Source organism: Trachurus trachurus (genome assembly GCF_905171665.1).
Source record: "Trachurus trachurus genome assembly, chromosome: 10".
In the NCBI taxonomy this organism is placed as follows: Eukaryota; Metazoa; Chordata; class Actinopteri; order Carangiformes; family Carangidae; genus Trachurus; species Trachurus trachurus.
This window is the reverse complement of record NC_139894.1, coordinates 19,664,146-19,682,752: the sequence shown is the minus strand read 5'-3', so window position 1 is coordinate 19,682,752 and position 18,607 is coordinate 19,664,146. Positions and strand designations below refer to the sequence as shown.

At 46.8% G+C, this 18,607-nt stretch overlaps 1 protein-coding gene across 1 annotated transcript; it reads right to left on the bottom strand.

The window, feature by feature from the left end:
- Positions 1-581: 581 nt before the first annotated feature.
- Positions 582-6,665, bottom strand: fgf18a (fibroblast growth factor 18a; the record flags this gene model as incomplete). The annotated part of the gene is made up of 5 exons (XM_083980635.1): positions 582-854; positions 994-1,100; positions 2,752-2,932; positions 3,076-3,115; positions 6,634-6,665. 5 exons carry the CDS (start codon positions 6,663-6,665, stop codon positions 582-584), a joined length of 633 nt encoding a protein of 210 aa, XP_083836761.1.
- Positions 6,666-18,607: the final 11,942 nt, after the last annotated feature.

Genomic DNA, 18,607 nt, shown 5'->3' with positions numbered 1-18,607 from the left:
TCTGTGAAGATCACTCCCTTTGTCCACTCCACCGTTTTTTTGTCTTGTCCTTCCTGTTTTCCCTTTATCCGTAGGCTGAGCACCCACTCTCTTGTTCAGTCAGTCTTTTCCCACCCTTGTTCTCTCTGTATGGTCCAGTTGTAATCCCATACTTGACAGTGTCCAGCTGGTCCAGAACAGGAGACATAAAGGCCTTGTGGTTTTTGTGGTGAGGGGAATAAAGGCCTCTGTCGAGCCTGGGACTCTGGCTGCCCTTCAGGTTCCCTGTCAGTATTTCTGGCCAATGAAGAGAAGCAGACCAGGTCCATGGAGCCTCCAGACACAGACCAGCAATGGTCCAGTTGGTCCAGTCAGGGAACTAAAACTGAGAGGAATGATCACTAACTATGGGGCCGTAGTGGCAAATTAGTTGGTGTAAAGCTAAACCCCGTGAATGATTCATCAAGTTTCTGGTCAATGTTTGTCCCATTAAAGGGAGTTGTTCAGTCATGTGTGACAAAAGAGATGACTGGGTTAGCCATTGCCAGGCTCAGGTCAAGGCTTTTGGATGACGAGACAGTGGGTGCTAGCGTTAGCCACTACTAGCGGGGCCCAGTAGCGCGCACCCTTTTGCCACGCTTGCTGACGGTGGTGAAGCGGAAGGGGGTGGTGAGGTCAGGCTGCTCCCCAGGTGGAAAACGCTTCATGAAGTGCACGTCCTGCTGGTTTGGGAGTGTGTGGGGGCCACGGCGAGGACGACCTCTTTTGGTGAAGCCCACATACCAACCCGTGTAGCGCGCTGACATCAGAGCTGTGTAGTGGTTTTCCAGAACCTTTTCCACGAAGACGCAGTCGGCGCTTCGATTACTGGCCTTCTGAGAGAGCAGAGAAACCACAGGTACCCACACACACACACACACACACATTGGAAGAGAGAGAAGAGAGGCTGGTCAGGAAACTGAAAGATGAAAAGATGTTTTTGCTTAATATGTCTCTAGAAAAAAGAAGTCTCACCTTTCCTACCAGCTTGCCGCGGCGGTTCATGCACAGGTAAAAATTGGTTTCTTTGCCACGGATTCTCACCTGGCTACCGAAGGTATCGGCCTCCACTACGAGCTGGGCTTGTGAAGGGACGGACACAGAGACAGACAGACATTAGAGCCGGAAGCAATACAGAAAAAAATACAGTATGTTTTGTTTAAACAACTTCAAACCTGTATCACACCAATATCACGGCTAGAATTTTTTAAAACCGGAATATAGAGGTAATTTCAAGCATAACTTTTTGCACATGACCAGCACTAACACAACTCAAACACTAAGAGGCCCTGTGCCAAGTAGGGTAACCCTAATTGCACAGATTACCAGCCACCATTAAATCAGATTTGCCTTTTAAAACCAGATAAGGCATTCACATTGAATCACAGTTTTAGGATTCATAGTCACTATTAAATGTGCTGATAAATCACAGACAGATGTAAATGTCTCTGGCTGGACAGATGGTTGTCAGATAAGCTGGTCACACACATGTGGATGTGAGGCCGCTGACCACAAATGGGCCTCGTAAAAAAGATAACAGCCAAGAGTAGACGGAGCACGGTGAGGCGAGAGGAGTGGGAGAACACTCCGACCGCGCGCCTGCGATATTGTTGTTTTAAGGTGTGTGCGTGTACACCTCCTGTGTGTGTGTGCAGGTGCACGCATGTTCATCCTTCCAGGCAATAGTGCTCCACTAACTGCACATCTTCAGACGGCGCTTGTGCCTGTTTAAAAATAAATCCCTAAAATGGTTTCTACATGACCTTAGTCAACAAAGGGGTCAAGAGAAATCAATACCTCCCTCCCTCTTGCCCTCTTCCTCTCTCTTCCCCCAACTCTCTGCTCGTCTCCCTTCTGCTCTTCCTCCACATGTTTATACCTTCATGCACCCGCCCCTTCTTCTCCCTCTGCTCTTGAGCTGCCCTCATTGCCGCATTTGGACAGTTTTTGGTGGACTTTTCATGTTTTTCTGTTCATACGCGTTGAAAAGGGGGAAAAAAAGGGAAAAAAAGAGCAGACAGGCTTTCGCATTTGTGATCTCATCTTGAAGTGGTGTGAAGCACTTCCTGACATATTTGTGAATGGATGCAATGAGCAACACGAGCCGCCGACTGTGGCACAAATAGAAATATGAACTCTAGCTTTATGGCTTGGCTTTCCTCTTGCCCATTGATTCTGTGTGTGGTTTAAGAATGGGTTAGACATCATTACAGACGAAGAAGGTGGAGAAGAGGGGGAGGGAGAGGGGGATGGACAGAAGGAGTGTGAGAGGATGCAGGGAGGGGAGGGAGAGGAAGCCTGCTGTTTTAAATCCAGAGGAGACAACAGGGAGGATGAGAAATCAATGAAGGGATCGATGAAGGAGATGAGTTTCTAACACTCGGTCCAACACTCTACCTGCTAGGCTTCTCCCTCTAACTCACACTTTTTTTTCCCACTAACACCCTTTCTTTCTCTCTCTCTCTTTCTTTTGCTCTCTTGTGAATCATTGAGTCAGCAGCCAGTCGATGAGGTCTTTGTACTCCCAAGACAAGCTCCACTGCCCCTCTGCCAAAGCCTGGGGAGGCATGTGTGTGTGCTTTTGTGAGTGTGCCTGCACAGTTGCATTCTGTATCCGCTCATGCATGCACTTGGTCAACCTTTAAGTCTTTGTACTCGCAGCCGTGCATGTGTGTGTGTGTAGTCAGTATCTTTCTCTGTGTTTGCCTGCGTTTGACTGTGTGTGTGTCTTACCATATTTGTCTCCATCTTCTCCTCGGGCGCTGATTCTACGCCCCAGCACCTGGACGTGTTTGCCGCTGGTGCGGCTGTAGAGCTGGTAGACCCGGTGGTGTCTCCTACTCATGGTGTCTCGCACATGTGTCTGGTTCTCCACATGCACACTGAAGTTGACTCCATCCACACCAAGTACCTGCTGAGAGCACACGCACAAACACACCCAGAGAAAGAGAAAGAGAGAGAGAGACAGAGAGTCAAGAACACGCTCGAGAAACTGCATGTACTACCGGTGTACAACTTATCTTACAATCACTCTTTGTCATGCATGCGCACTCTAACCTGTAATGGATTGCACATCACCAGCAACATCTGGATACATCTGGAAAAAGTAGAAACAGATGAGTTTAGAAATATGTAAGCAACACTGAATGCTGGAAGAGTCAGGCTTGACACCATCGTTTCCATCTCTTTCTTCTCTGCCGTTTTTTCTGTTCAACATCTCTTTTCCTTATTGGGTGATTACTCACACTGCTGGGTGTGCAGCTGGCACAGCGACTTGACATACAGACAGGCACATGTCCAGGGATCAGCAGACAGACAACACCCACAGCACTGTTTATAGTAACACTACCAGCCTGCTGTCCAAACCCGCTTTCTGACCCGTTCATGACTTTCGCCACACCAAAATCTGGCCTCCAAATGACCTGATTGGACCGTGGCGAAATGGCAAACATGCCGAGACAACTAGAACATGTTTTGGTTTGGACATCTAAGGGAAACTGGCTGCCTTATTTGGCCGCGCTGTGTATGTAGACAGCTGGGCTGGACTACAGGTGTACACTCGGCTGTGATGTGGCTTTGGAGCAGGGTGGACTGTGGTTACATTTAGAGATGCTATGAATAAGTGAGAACATGAGCTACCAAAATGTGTGGATGAGGTGATTTGTGGAGGAATCGGTTGGTGAGGAGTAATCAAGGTAAAGTAATGTGTATTGTCCACATAAAAACAAAACTTGTCTCTATTTCTTCTGACTGACTATGACGATTTAGAGACATTTATCATGGAAACAGCTGGTTACAGTTAGAATTAAATTCTTCTCACTTTATCACATTGCTTAATTGAAGTTTAGACCTTGACCTTGGATATATCAAGTGTTATTTACAACTTTAGTAAGGGAGTGATTGTATTACGCAAAATCTACGCTGGCAGTCCCTGAACTGCTCTGAATTAGTGGCTGAGGACTTGATGAAGTTCAGAACCAAGTGTGTGGGCTGAAAAGCAATTCTACGAATTTTGTCTTTCCCCACCTCATCTCTTGCTATCTCTCTGCATGCCTCTTCTCTCTCTCTCTCTCTCTCTCTCTCTCTCTCTCCCTCCCTCCGCTTCACTCTCTTTCTCCGACTTGTTGTCCTCCCTCTCTCCTCTACTTTATCTCTCCCTCTCTGTCCACTCTATCTTTCTCCTATCGTTCCCTGGCTCCCATCTTCCTTTATGTTTGGGGTTAGCGGGATGACTCCTCCGCACTGTCATGGGCATGCACACAGATGTGCAGATCTGTGCAGGGTGTGTGTGTGTGTACAGGAGGAGCAGACAGCTGACAGCTGGGCCAAAGCAAAGACATACGCGCTGCTGAGAGAGGAAGATAGCGAGAGAGGTAGACTGAGAGGTACACAAAAGGATCAGGAGCAAGCAGGACAGAGGAAGGTGAAATAAGAATAAACAGAGGGGCGATGAAGCCAGAGAAGGCTGACAGCGAATAAAAGAGGTAGGAGATAAAATCAGAGGGAATCGGCAGATGCGCAGACGTGAGACAGACATAGGAGAGAGGGTCAGGAAAGACTAAGGTTACTTCTCAAAAGAAGGAGAAGAAAAAGTGGCAAAATGAGAGACAGTGGTATAACCACCAAGTGTGGTCTGGCGTGAGAAGTAGACAAAAAGATAAATAATGGGAAAGAAGAGGAAGGGGGTTCAACTCATGCACATCGTAACATATGTCACTGCCTCCTGACTCATATACACACATATACCATCTCAAGCCTCTTGTTTCCTCTCTCTTTTTTACCCCTCTTTCACAAGGTTTCTTTCCCATAGCTGATGTGTTGGCCCCTGAGTCCCTCTAATAGATGCAGACGTCCTGGGCAACGCAGTAAAGTGTTGGCCCTCACATTTTGCCTGCGCAGCCGAAAAAACCTGAGCGCCTGTGCATTATGAGGACTCTCAGCTGTTAAAACACCACGGCTGCACTGCCGCCGAGGACACTGCAGGAAAAGTGCCTCAGCACTGGATTCCCCCGCTCCCACAAAAACCACCGACACTCCATATTATGCCAGCCACAGAGAGAAAGAGAAGGAGAGAGGAAAGAGGGAGACAGGATCAGCCAGGGGGTGGGGGAGGGATGAGAAAACGAGAGAATAGGAGAGCACAGAGTAAAAGTTTGGGAGAGTAAAGACAGAAGGAGGTATGGAGAGAGGGAAAGCCCGGTGCGCCTTGGCTGGCTGCCAAAACAAGCAAGGGTCTGACATCATAAACCTGCGTCCCAGCAGATCCACCATATGGAGGCTGCGGTTAGACTAGCAGGCCTCAGCACCGAGGACTGGGCACCAGCGTGGAGTGAGAGCGGTCGGCCTGGTGGGACTCAGTGCAGAGCGGCGGTTTCAGCTCTGTGTAGCAGTGGTTAGCGTGGTAGGCCAACAGTGGAGCAGTGGGCTTCGGCACGGTGCAAGAGTTTCAGATGTTCAGCAGTGGGCCTTGGTGAAGAATAGCGGTTTAGGCGAGTGGGTGTGTGAGTGGGATCAGCAGTAATAAGGCCTGTGTTAGAGATGAGGAAGACCTCGACATTAAGCTGTGGCTTTAGAGGAGGAGCTGAAACAGGTTGTTGTGGCAGAAGGCCCTTGGCTTCTCTGACTGGCTAAAAACTTCTGATGAAGCTGGTAAAACAACAATGTGGATGAAGTTAAGTGGCTGTGGTAAAACTGATAGACAAGAGGGAAATGAATGAGAGATGATTGGCTTTGGTAGACCTAAACTGAAACCAGCAGACTAAACAGTCAGACTGCTCCTTCTCAGAAACTGCCAGGGGCCCCATCATTCATCAGTTATTAATCCATACTTTTTTTTATCTGAGCAAGTATCTGTGGAAAAAAAGGGGGTACAGGCAAGACAGGAAGACAGATGTAGGCAGTTAGGTGAGTAAGTAGAGAGAGTGTGAGGGAGACATAGGCAGGAGAGAGAAAGCCAGGCAGACACCAGCAGCAGCAGCGGCAGCAGCAGCAGCAGCAGCAGCACACACCCTGTCCAGGTTGTGTGAGGAATGAGAAGTATCTGGAGATGACTGCCATCTGGGAGAAGTACAGCCGACACAAAGAAAGAAAAATAAATCCCTTGGCTTTTAACAAGACACACCTCGAATGGGCAAACTCAAACCCCCTGAGCCTGTATCCTCCTCCCTTAGATTTGCTCTTGGCACTTTATCATTTTCCTATCCCACTAGATAAAGCTGGTGTTATTTGACTCAACTTCTGAAATATTTTCAATAGGAAAAAAAAGCATTTTCTTGGCGATAGGAAAATGGCCTTCTCTAGGCCAGCTTGGCCATCCCTGAAGTAAGTACAGATGGTGATGGAGATGTTTATGGCAGGTTTTATGAGTAACATGGCCCTGACTCTGACCCAATGACCTTGAACTGTCAGCCAATCAAAACAGGGCCTTCCTTGGTATGTTTTCTATGGGGACTGATCAGGAGTGATGTAATCGTTAGAGACTGCAACCTTCCTCTCCATCATCTTCTTCTGTGACCAGGTCTGTCATTAAACTAGTTTGAACAACTGAGAAAAAAGAGACAGGACCTGAGTGCATAAAAACGGTTATTACATGACGAAGTGATAAAAGTGACTTACAAGACGGTCAGCGTGGAAAGAAGGGACCACATTGCTTCCCCCCTCCACTATGGAACTTGGCCCAGAGACAGTCTCCTCGCTCGGTCTGAGCCAGTCCGACAGTCCGGAGAGTTCCCCTGTGTGTTTTGAATCCGCTGGATGTTTTGCAGAGTCAAAGAGTCAGCGGACACTCCCGTTGGCATCGGCGGCGGTGTGCCCCGCTTCCCCCGGCGTGGGTAAATGTGCGGGCGTGGGCAAGGTGGGGTGTGAGGCCAGGCTAAGTGTGCCACTGTGACCGCCGGGCAACCTCTAACAGCTGTCCAGACCGGTGGGGAGACGGGTGGGCGGGGGAGCAAAGGGGGAAGGTTAGGGCTTTAAACGCTGCGCGTCCCCGAGAAGGAGAGGAACAGGTGAAAGCGCGCTCACGGTACAGATAACCAACTCCAATCGACCTTGTTGACCCTCAGAATGACGCTCGGCCCCGCGGACAGCTGCGGTGCGTGCGTAATCTTCTGCGTAATCCAATGCGTAACGTTTCAGCGCAACAGCGAGGTTCTGGTCTCCAAATTGAATTCTGTAGTAGTAGGTGAGATGATGAAAGAAAGTGGCGGAGTGTTTGTCCCGGCACAGATAAGCAGGTTTAGTCCCAGCAAAGCGGGGTCAGGAGCTGTTGGAGGTGGGATACCTGGGCTGGCTGCTGATGGAACAGACGGTGAGCTGGAGACGGGGGCTCTGCGGGCGCAGGGTAACGCAGGGCGGCCTCGGTCATGTCTGCTCCCCCACGCTGGCTCAACGGGTCTGTGGCTCAGGTGACACCGACCAACAGTGTCCGACAGAGAGGGTGATAAGGTCCCGGAGCGGTCCAGCTCAGAGGGGTATATGGAGAGTGCTGAATGAGAATGGGAGGGGATAATAAAGGGGAAAGAAAGAAGAGGGAGGGGGGGGTGGCTGGAGAGGATGGGAACAGCTGTGACTGGGTGGCGGACTCAGCCACCCGCGACACAGCGAGGAAATGACAGCCGCACTTTGCACCTGATTTTCCGGACTTCCCCTCTCGCCTCAGCCGCTGGTTACCGCCTGGCTGCAGCAGTCCTCCCTGCGCCCTCTCGACACAATACCAGCCAAAACACAGCACGATGACATCACCTCCAAAATGTTTGAAGGGGGAAAATGCAATCTGATCTTTTTATTTATTTTTTTAAACGTAGAAAGTTTAAGCAGTTTCTCTGAAGGGGAGTGGGGGGTGGGGGGGACACACGAAAGTCTCTTCGTTCCGAGAAAAACCAAGTCCGCGGTGCAAGAGGAGAGGAGTCGAGTTCGCCAGTTTCTGAAGAAATAAAAAGTTAAAACGGGCGCACTGGAAACGTGTTTACCCCCAAATCACACTGACAGATCGACTCCCAGTCCAGAACCTGCACCGTTTCTCTTCCCTTTATATCTGCCTTTCTCTTTCATTCACACACCAGAGGAGAAAAGGCAAGAGAGAATGCAAGAAGAACCCAGCCGTGCGTTGTTATCCACTTCACTGGTATTATGCAGATCCTTCTCCCTTTCAAAAAATTCCAAGGTTTCCTTCCATTAAAAGCTCTTCTTGAGAGGGGGGCTGCACAGGAGAGGCGCGTCGGCAGGCACAGACCTCACTCCAAGAAAAACCAGAACAAGATTTTAACAGACGCGGATCAATCCTCCCCTCCCTCCCTCCTCTCCTCTCCTCTCCTCTCCTCTCCTCACTCCCTCCCACCTCTCTCTCTCGCCCTCGCTCTCCCCTCTCTCTCTTTCTCCCCCCTCACACACACGCACATGCACACTTATTGGATCAAAATGGGATTAGTCAGTCGCTATGCGATGCCGACCAAACTTACACTGCAAAAATATCCATTTTAACAAGTGTTCCGTTCTATGTGAAAAACATCTGGTAATGAGGTGAGATAATTTCACTTGTTTACAATGCAAACCAACTTGTTTCTATAATTTTCCAGAATCGGGCCGTTTTCTTTTGGACTATTATCAGCGTTATTCTGTCTTGTTTCAACTAATATTTGTTTATGGAAATTCTTCAAACAAGTAAAACGCATTGGAAACAATTAGAGTGATGTCATGGTATCGGAAGGAATTCACATGTTTCCAGAGAAAACTATTGTAAACTGCATCTCAGAACAAACGGATTGGGTTCTTCAAAGAGTCTCTGAGCGTAAGAGAAAGTGGCAAAAAACTTTCTCTCTTTCTCACAAATGTCCACAAAACAAAGACACCTGTCTCAGTCAAGTGAACATCTGTCTTAAAGCTAAGTGGACTGCTTGCCCTCTAGTATCTCCCCCGGAGATAACCTCACCCCTGCAGCCTCAGTGGCCCCGGACTCAGGTCGGAGGGTGGAGGGCAGTGCGCTCTCTCACACACCCTTCAGAGTCGCCGCGCTTTCAAGTGATGTATTTTGACTCCCCATTTCATAACTTTTGAGTTAAACCTTAAGAGGGAAAATGAAACGGAGAATGAGAGACAGTCGGGAGGGCGGTATGTAAGCACGGACACGGATCCAAAACGAACATTTCTCAGGGATTTCGGCAGCAACGCCCGCTCTGCGCTCCCAAAACTCCCTCTCACCGCCGCACAACCGCAGACGGTCAGCCAAGCCAACACAACACTCCTGCCATACCTTTCATTCACTCACACACACACACACACACACACACACACACACACACACACACACACACACACACACACACACACACACACACACACACACACACACACACACACACACACACAGTTACTCTCTTTCCCTCTATTCTTTTTCTCTTTGCTCATTTGTATGTGTGCGTGCGTGCGTGCGTGCGTGCGTGTGTGTGTGCGTGTAATAAGAGGTGGGAGGGGGTTGGCCTCATACATCAGGGACAGTTATCTTGGCTCCAAATGTAGGCTTATTCTTTTCAACATTGTACTTTCAAATCTCTCTCACACAGACACACACGCACGCACGCACGCACGCACGCACGCACACACAATCCTGCGACTGGACAGGGTTGAGCTGGGCAAGGTACTGTGGTTGAATGCCTTTCCAGTCATGCTCCATAGACAAGCCCCTGGCCTTCTTTCCTACTACTGGCTCTCTCCGTCTTTGCACCTGTGTCTGGGTGCTTTTTTGCCGCTCACCGCACCGCTGCAAGGGACACGAGTGTAAATGTTGTGGAGAGGGATTTGAACCACATTCTGGTGGTGAGGTATGGGGCCTGTCTGGTACTCTTAAGCCCAGATGGAAGGGTTCAGAACAGGGACTCCAGCACATCTTGGTACAATGGCAATGGAGTATTAACTATAACAGGCAAAAGAAGCCAACTCCATTTACATATTGGACAGAAGAGCCATGGTTTTAACAGTAGGAGCAGATTTGTAGATAGCAGTGTGTTTTCCAAAAGAATCCTGATGCCGAGATGATCATACTCCCACTGTAAATCAATAAAGTTTATGTTACACAAAGATTCCTCTGGGAAACAAGAGTTAGTGTATCTGGCTCGGCACTATATGAACTCAGAATGAGGTTGAAGTGCAAAAAGAAAACAAAGGGCAAATGTAAGTTTGGAGGTCTGAACCCGCTGTACGTTACCAGATTTTTCACATTCAACATAGACAGGTTTCTTAAAATGACTCATCACTTGCAGCAGCATCTGTAGCTTGGATGATGCACAAAATGATCGGCAGGTGTTTGCGCTTGAAGAAAGATGGGGTTAGATGCAACACAGTGTTTTCGAAATGATAAACATTTACCCTTACAGTAACCTCAAAACAAGATAAAGTTGAGAAAAACTGAGATAAAACAAACCAGGTTCCTTTTTTCTTCTCCCCCTCTCCTTCTGTCACATCATTCTTTCTCTCATACATTTTCTGTCCTCCCTATCTGTCTCTTTAATCTCCCCGGCTGTTTTTTATCTGCTCACTCTGTCCCTCCCTCTGTTTGCAGCCAGCGTATTGATTGCCCATGTCTTTGCCTCTGCAGCTCCTGCCTATTGATCCTTAGCTAACACACACACACACACACACACACACACACACACACACACACACACACACACACACACACACACACACACACACACACACACACACACACACACACACACACACACACACACACACACACACACACACGTATACACACACACACACACACACACACACACACACACACACACACACACACACACACACACACACACACACACACACACACACACACACATCCTCACATACATGGATGTCCCCTTCCCGTTTCCCCATGCTCAGAAACCTTCTTACTTTGATGCAGACCAACTTTGCCGCACACATGATTTATAAAGGCACACGTGCATGTACTCACATGTGCACAAACACACACAAAGAGACACACACCAGGACACATATTTTTTGCATATACCCTCTGTTGTGTTGAATAGACTTGGCATTGATGGACGTTATGCCTTTGTGTTCCTCTCTCGACTCATTAAAGTGAATGAGAGCCGTGTGTGTGTGTCTGGGGCCCTGTAGCTGCTGTAGGTCTGGGCCCAGCAGCTTTCTCTCTGTGTATCTCTCTCTTCCCTCTCTCTCTCTCTCTCTTTGACTGGGCCTGCAGGCTTCTTCATCCAGGGAGCCTGGTCAATATGGCCATTCTGTCTAGCAATTAACATCGATCAGCGCTCGTCAATACCGTCAGCACCCAGACAAAGACCCAGGGTGCATTGCGTGTGCTTGCCCTTTCTCTATCACAGTCCAACAAATCCCCAAACAGCACTCTCATTATATGAGGGCATTCTGGCCTGACCCCAAGGTCATCGTGGAGGAGAGGCTTGGTGTGCTGGACTCTATGTTATGGGTGACTGGACTGGAACCTAATGCAGAGCTCGGAGCGCTCGGAGCCACGGGCCAGTTGTTGACTGTGGTTGTGACAGCTGTGTGTGTGAGTGTATGTGTGTAGAGGTGTGGGTGAAGAGTCAACTGTAGATAAGCCTTGGTTTGGTTGTAGTCAAAGACAAGTTGGCAGACAGGCGATATCATCCCCCTGCTGTGTACTCCAAAGTGTTGGACACTTTGAAAACTTTGAACAGTATAAATGTAATCCATCATCCCGGTGACACACTGTGCAGATTTGGGGTTTTCAGATGTGTCAAGTGCAGTGGATTGTGTCCAATTAGCTTTGTCTATAAGGCTTGGGCTGTATATGTTTGGATGGGAGGAGGGAGGGGGGAAACAGGCCTCTGTGTATGTGGGATCTCTGGGGGGAGAGAGGGGGCTTGTGGCTTTGATTAATACCTGCAGACATGGACCTTAAACTTCACATCAGATGTTGAGATGTCAGCCTAACATTGGTTTCTGGGATAGATATCCCTACTCTGTTAATCACGGGCCAAGTTTAAACTGTTCCCCAATGTGTAAATGTATGAGACACTTAATAAAGGCCCTTTGATGACAGGGGGGCCCATGCGAAGTCAAGGAATGTGTACAGTGTGCCGGGGCTTTGAAATGAGAACCTGTTCGCCACTTGTCCACGAGATGAGAGAATCGACAGCTGCAACTAAGTAAGAGCAGGAATTAATTAGTGGAGGAGCCGATTGTGCGATAGTAAGCCGAAGTGAAAAGTGAGATGAAGAGAAAAGCAAAATATTGTTTTTATTAGCGGCGATGTTGGTGGTGCACAGCCTGCTCCCTTCTCTCGCTTAGCAAGATTAATCCAGTGAATATGAACGTTTACTCTCCTCCGTCCCGGAATCCATTGCAGCTGTTGTCTCTATACATAGACCAGCTGAAGCACTGGAATAACTTTACTTTGACACTTTCAAGTTGGAGGGTTTGATGCTGCTTTGGACTTGTGTCAAGATAATTATTCATGCAATCTAGCCTGTCATTGTTAGGCAGTCTGGTTTTACAGAGGGAATTGAGCCCAGGTAGTCATGTTCTCCAGCCTACACCTGCCCTCTTAGCAGCATGCATGGTACCATTTTCATTATGGATCTCATTCAGTCATTTTAAGAGTTTATTGTCACTGTTGTGGATGACGATTGCCAAAATGTCTAATAATGCAAAACATCTGTGTCTTTCAGATTAACCAAGTGTATAATGCTGCCTTTAAATCCAACAACACATGCAACCCAGCAGCTCGACTGCCTCATCTTTGCCTCTTTGCCATCTGGCAAGGCTGCTTGTTGAAGTTTGGACACTTTGCATTGATGAAGTGGTATGTAGAAAAAAGAACATAAAGACATCAAACTTGGAAGGCGCCATATTTATGCACCTGGATCATATATCAACTTGATCAAGAAGTCATGACAGAACCTCCAGTGGGAGACAATTATTCAAGAACTTCTGACCATCCCAATAAAATTAAATCAAGGAAATAGATGTCAGCAACAACAAGGACCATCTGAGTGTTTGATTTAGACATTTAGTTGTACAAATCGAAAAATAAAACACCGCAACACAGTGGTGTAAACACAAAAAATGTCCTGTCATGGTGGGGATTTGCAGCAGGAGCGGCATTGCATGCTGTCTGACACTGATTGGCAGGGGCTGCTTCGTGCGCTCTGTGAGGATGTACAAGTTAATTGCTTTTGACCAATGAGGTTGTACATAAATACGCGACTGGGTGAATGTTTGTTTAATTATGGTCCTTGTGGTTGTGTGCGTTTGGTGGAGTGTGAGTGTCATGACCCTCTGAGACAGACTGCACAGTTAAGTGTGTGGGGTTTGTGGCTATAGTGTGAATGGTTGCAAGCATATGCAGAGATTGTGTCAACAAGAGTATGCACAAATTTGTACAAGTGTGTGTTTTATGGCTGCTGTGTGTGTGAGTGAGAGACTTATCCTCTGCTCTCCTTGCATAGTGATGTGAATTGCAGCTGTGGTTTGTGTTGGACTCTGATCCGGCATGTTGATTTTTTTTTTTTCTTCCTGTTTCATGTTCAGGCGCTCAGAGATGGAATCCATGAGCATGGTAACCTTCACTCCTGTCATCTTTTCTGTTCATCTCTTCCACACTCCTCCCTTCTCTCTTCCTGCCCTTCCTCTGCAGTAAGTGCCCTTTACTCTTACATCCTCCTCTCTGCTCTCCTTTGTGCTTCTTCTGCTCCCTCTCACCGTGTCCATTTCTCTCATTCTGTTTTTTCCCTCTCCCTGCCCCTTTAGCCTTGCCACCGGGCAGAGGAGGAACTGTAATGTTTATGAAACCCTTTAATGTGCTATGTAATTACCCTGGCAACACCTCCCATCATTACTCACGCCAATAAAGCACCTTTGAATTGACATGTCAGAGTGGGAGATCGAGAGACAGAGAGAGAGAGAGGGAGAGGGGCATAGCACACAAACTTTCCATCATTCAACCCCCCCACCCCCCCTTCCTCCATTAATCTCTCCTCCTTTCTTGTCCTTCCCCAGTCTCCATTTATTCATCCCTGTTTTGTCGTTTCTTTCATTCTTTCCATCCATAGCTCCTTCCTCTCCCTCTGCATCCCCTTCTCTCCGGCTCTCTGTGACTTCTGCCAGATGCCCAGGTGGTGGTCAATTACAGCGCAACTCCTTTTGGAATAACAAAAGCATTCTTAAACTTGCTCCACTGAGCCTATTTTAGGAAGGCTTCTCTGTATGTTGGAAACTGGGTGAATGGGCTTGAAGGACGGAGGGAGGGAGAGAGAGAAAGAGAGAATAAAAAAAATAACACTTACTAGGAGAGGATAAATGAGGATGCATAAAACAGACAGGCAGCTGTAGGAGTAGCCAGAACGGTGCATTCCTAAAACAAATTGTTGTGAGTAATGCAGAGATGTTTGTTTATGCAAAAAACTTCCATATGCAATTAACACATACTCCAAGACTCTTACAGTGGTCCCGCCTTTCCTACCCACCCATGCTAGTCCTCTGGTCACTATACCTCCCACTTAGAAAGCTGAGGCCCTGGCCCTTCTTGTGTTAGCATTATGTTAAGTCCCCTAGCTTTTCTTTACCTCTACTGCAAATGCTCAGAGCCCATCTGCTGCATTAACATTGGGCTCTTTCTGTAATACCTCTTGCCCACCTTCTGATCATCTGCGGCTGTAGCCTCTTACTCCTCCTCTGTCCTGGCAAAATCCTCATTTGTAAGACAAATATTATAACAAATTAAGCAGCCAAACAACGGGTGGGTGTCTGCCTGACGTCAGCCTGCATTTCATTAGCAATCGCTAGGCTAACGCGTTCCATATGGAGGAGCCTGCAGGGTAGCCCCTGCTGCCCAGCCCAGCATGGCCCAGCTCAGCCTGGTTGCCACGGCTGGCCCCCACCCTCGGTCTCAGTCAGCCCCCAGTTTGGACCCCATCCGGGCCCCCACCATTATGTCATCTTTAATTTGGACTTGTCACACATCACCTGACACCTACCCCCGTCATGCTATAACCTTTTGTCCCATTGAAGCGAAAAAGCACTCCGGAGGCTTTCTCCCTCTCCTTTTCTCTCCCAGTTTGCCTGTTGTTTTATTCTCCCTTTCCCCCTCATTCTTTCTTCCTCTTCTTTCTATCCTCCTCATTCACACTTTATCTGCTGGCTTCTGTCACTTTCTCTTTTCAGCCTCTTCCTCCAGGTAAACCCACCTGCCCATGGTCATTCAGACTTGTGTCTAAGAATGTGTGTTTGTGGGAATGGGTGTGTGTGCAGCATGGGAAACAACAGAGAATAATTCAGACAGGAATCTGATGACACCTCTGCTCAGTCACCCATAGCCCTTTTTCCCAGACCCCCGACAGACGAGCCGAATGATAGTGATGTATGGGAAGTGACAGTCAGAGGGAAAGTAAAGCATTCTGGAAAGAGCTAAATTATAGCGCATGACAGGATTCTGGAGTCAGATTGGTGTGTTGGACAGAGCTATGGACTTCTGGAGAGCGGCAGGGCTGTGGGGCTGTCTCCTGCAATGGAAATATGGAATGCAATGGATCTCTGGGATTTTATAGGAGAAGGGGAAGAAGGGGCAGAGATGGAGAAAGACGCACAGAGTAAAAGATGAGAGGAAACATGCAGATAAAAAGGGATTCACAATGATAAGCTGGAGTTTATGTGCAGTCTGTATAAGTATACTCCAACAAAGATTAGTGTGCATGTGCACTACAGGTGTGTTGTACATGCGATTGCTTTTGCGTGCATGTACAACACAGGCTGTGTGGTTGTGGTAGCGTGTGCTTGCCCTTTGCTGGCCTGTGTATCTATTGTGCTCTTTATGGCCCGTGTGCACCGTTGTGTGTGGGTTGCTGTGCACACCCATGTGTGTTGCTGGGTGTCTCTGGTAGCCGTCCCTCATCACTGTTCTGTTCCCCCAGGTCTTTGCTGTTGGCTTCACTCTCCTCTCATGTTCTGCCGCTGTATGCTTTGTGTTGGGTTCTGTTTTTTCCTCCTCTATTCTCTTCTATTGCACTGCAGAAAGGATGACAAGCTGGAGCACTTGTAAAGAGACTAGCCAATGTACATACAGTATATTTTATGATACATATAATAATTTTGGGGTTTGACTTGAAACTCACAGTTGCATTGTTGGATAATTAAATTGCAGTCATGATAAATTCACAAGGTTTGAAAGCTCTATTTTTATATTATGGAAGTCACAACTCCCTTTTGCTTCTGCAATAACAAAATGAATGAATCAAGTAGTGACAGCTGGTAGACAAGCATTCGGTTAAATGATTCTCTTCAGCTAAATAGCCTGTATTCAGCGCACTTGAAGGAAAATTATTTTTATTATGAAAAAACTATTTTAGACTCTAATGGTCTGGTGAGAAGTGTGCCGACTGGTGTGAAAGGAAACTTCAGAGATTATAAATACCCAAACAACAACATCTTGCATTGAACACTCAAAATGGAAAAGAACAGAGACAAGCGTATTACATATACACGGCAAATTTTCTTCAAAAGCAGAACCAAAAAAATATTCCCACACTTTTCTCAAATGCGGCACAACAAAGACATTACTTTTTCAGCATTCCTATAACAATGAAAACTGACATTTTTAATTTGCAGACCGCTGACAGGAAAACAGAATAAATCAGAATTTAGAAACATAACGAATGCAGATGGTTCCACAGAGGTCACAGCCTCTTGACTTAATGATTTGATAGCATGAAAATGATGTGAATCATATGCTATGGCCTTGAGTCATCAGGTCTCAACCTCTTGAACACGTGTGGGAGGACTGTGATGTGATCACATGTTACATTAGACATAGCATGTGATTTGATATGTTAGACAGCAGCCTCAAAATGAGGAAATATCTCAGTGGAATGTTTTTTATTCCATCAGGAGAGTTCAAAGATTTGTAATGTTTACTTAGCTCTGTCTGTCAGTATCAGTTTCATTTGTATAAATTAAAGTTTTCCTTTTGATAAACCTTCTGCGACCTGATATTTCTCATTTCTGTTTTTTTCCACATTATGATAATGTCATAAACACGTTCCGGTTTTCCAAATAAACCGCTGTGTACATTTACAATACCAAATTACATATCTTAAACCAGGCATTACGTACAGTATTTGGACTGCACCAGTAGATGAAGTGGATCATTCTACAGTCCTGTGTGCGACAAATAATTGAGCATGAAAGTTTACAAAAGATCATACCAAACACAAGACAAGTGAAAACGGAGCCTCAGGTGGGAACTAAGATGCCTACTGTACATCTGCTGTGGAGTACCATGTAAAAAAAAAAAAATAGTAAGAGGTCCTTGATTGGTAAAACTCTGTATCTTTGGCCTACAGAAGAAGGATTTTAAGACGGTAGAAATCTATAGTATGGAATAGCAGGGCCGTTGCTAGGAATTCTGGGCCCTGAAAGAATATTAAAGTGGGCCCCTACCCCCTGACTTTTCCACTTTTTTTTTCTTAGACTACGTATGTATTATCATTTTTTATTTAGCCCACTTTGTTTTGATGCTAATGCAGCATTTGAGTATTAGTCAGGGTCTTATAAATCAGTCATACAAAGATTAGGCCCCTAGAATTATCATCACCTTTCTCCCCTATACAACGGCCCTGTGGAATAGAGACACTTACTTTGGGTTTGTGTATGAGGAAAATCACAACATCTATACCATCACATCAGGTGTTCACGGAGAAGCTTTTCACCTTTATTATTATTCGGCAGTGAAACAGAAACAGAAACTGTGCCGACGTAGTGGAATTGTAGCACTTGAGCTCTGTTTTCAACCAATAACTGTCACATTATGTGAGCTGTACTTTCAGCGCACAGCTAAAATCACAATGCCTGCACATTCAAAGTAGTGAGGCTGGCTTATAAAATGACAGTGGTGGAGTGGTAAATACCAGAGTGACAACATCAGACATTTGTTTAGTGAGTTTGGAGTGTCTGGTTGCACGGTATGCTCAGTAGCAGTGTGTTTTCAGTGGCTGTGTCGTACGTGTGTGTTTGAAGGCATGGTTGGTTCATGTGCGAGCAGTTTACAATGTGTGTGTGCATGTGCGTGTGCATGAATGTGTGTAAACCGCGTCAGTAGCTTGTGTGTCCAGTAGCGTACGTGTGTGTGAATGTGTATGTGTGTGTGTGTGTTGGCTCCCTGTGGGGTTGTCGGTTGCTCATGCTGGTTGGAAGTTTATGATCAGTATTTTCCGGCTTGCATGACTTAGCGTGTGAAAATCCATTCACACCCAACACAAACACACACACACACAAACACACACACACACACATACACACAGAGTAATGGTGTGGATCTTGATGATGTTCCATGGTGTGTCCGTTACTGTATGGTAGTCTTGGTAGCGGTGCAGTGTGGGGGGAGTAAGGGTGTGTGTATGTGTAACTGTGTGTGTTTGTGAGTGCAGCTGCATGTCGGTGTGTGTGGAATGAGTGTAAAAGACATCAGACACCACCGTTAATGGGCTTAATCAATGACAGATGAAATTCTTGTTGTTTTTCTCACCGCAGCACTGTCTGCTCCAATAGAAACAAGGCACAGAATGTGCAGAGAGACTGATGGGGACGACTGAGGTTGGAA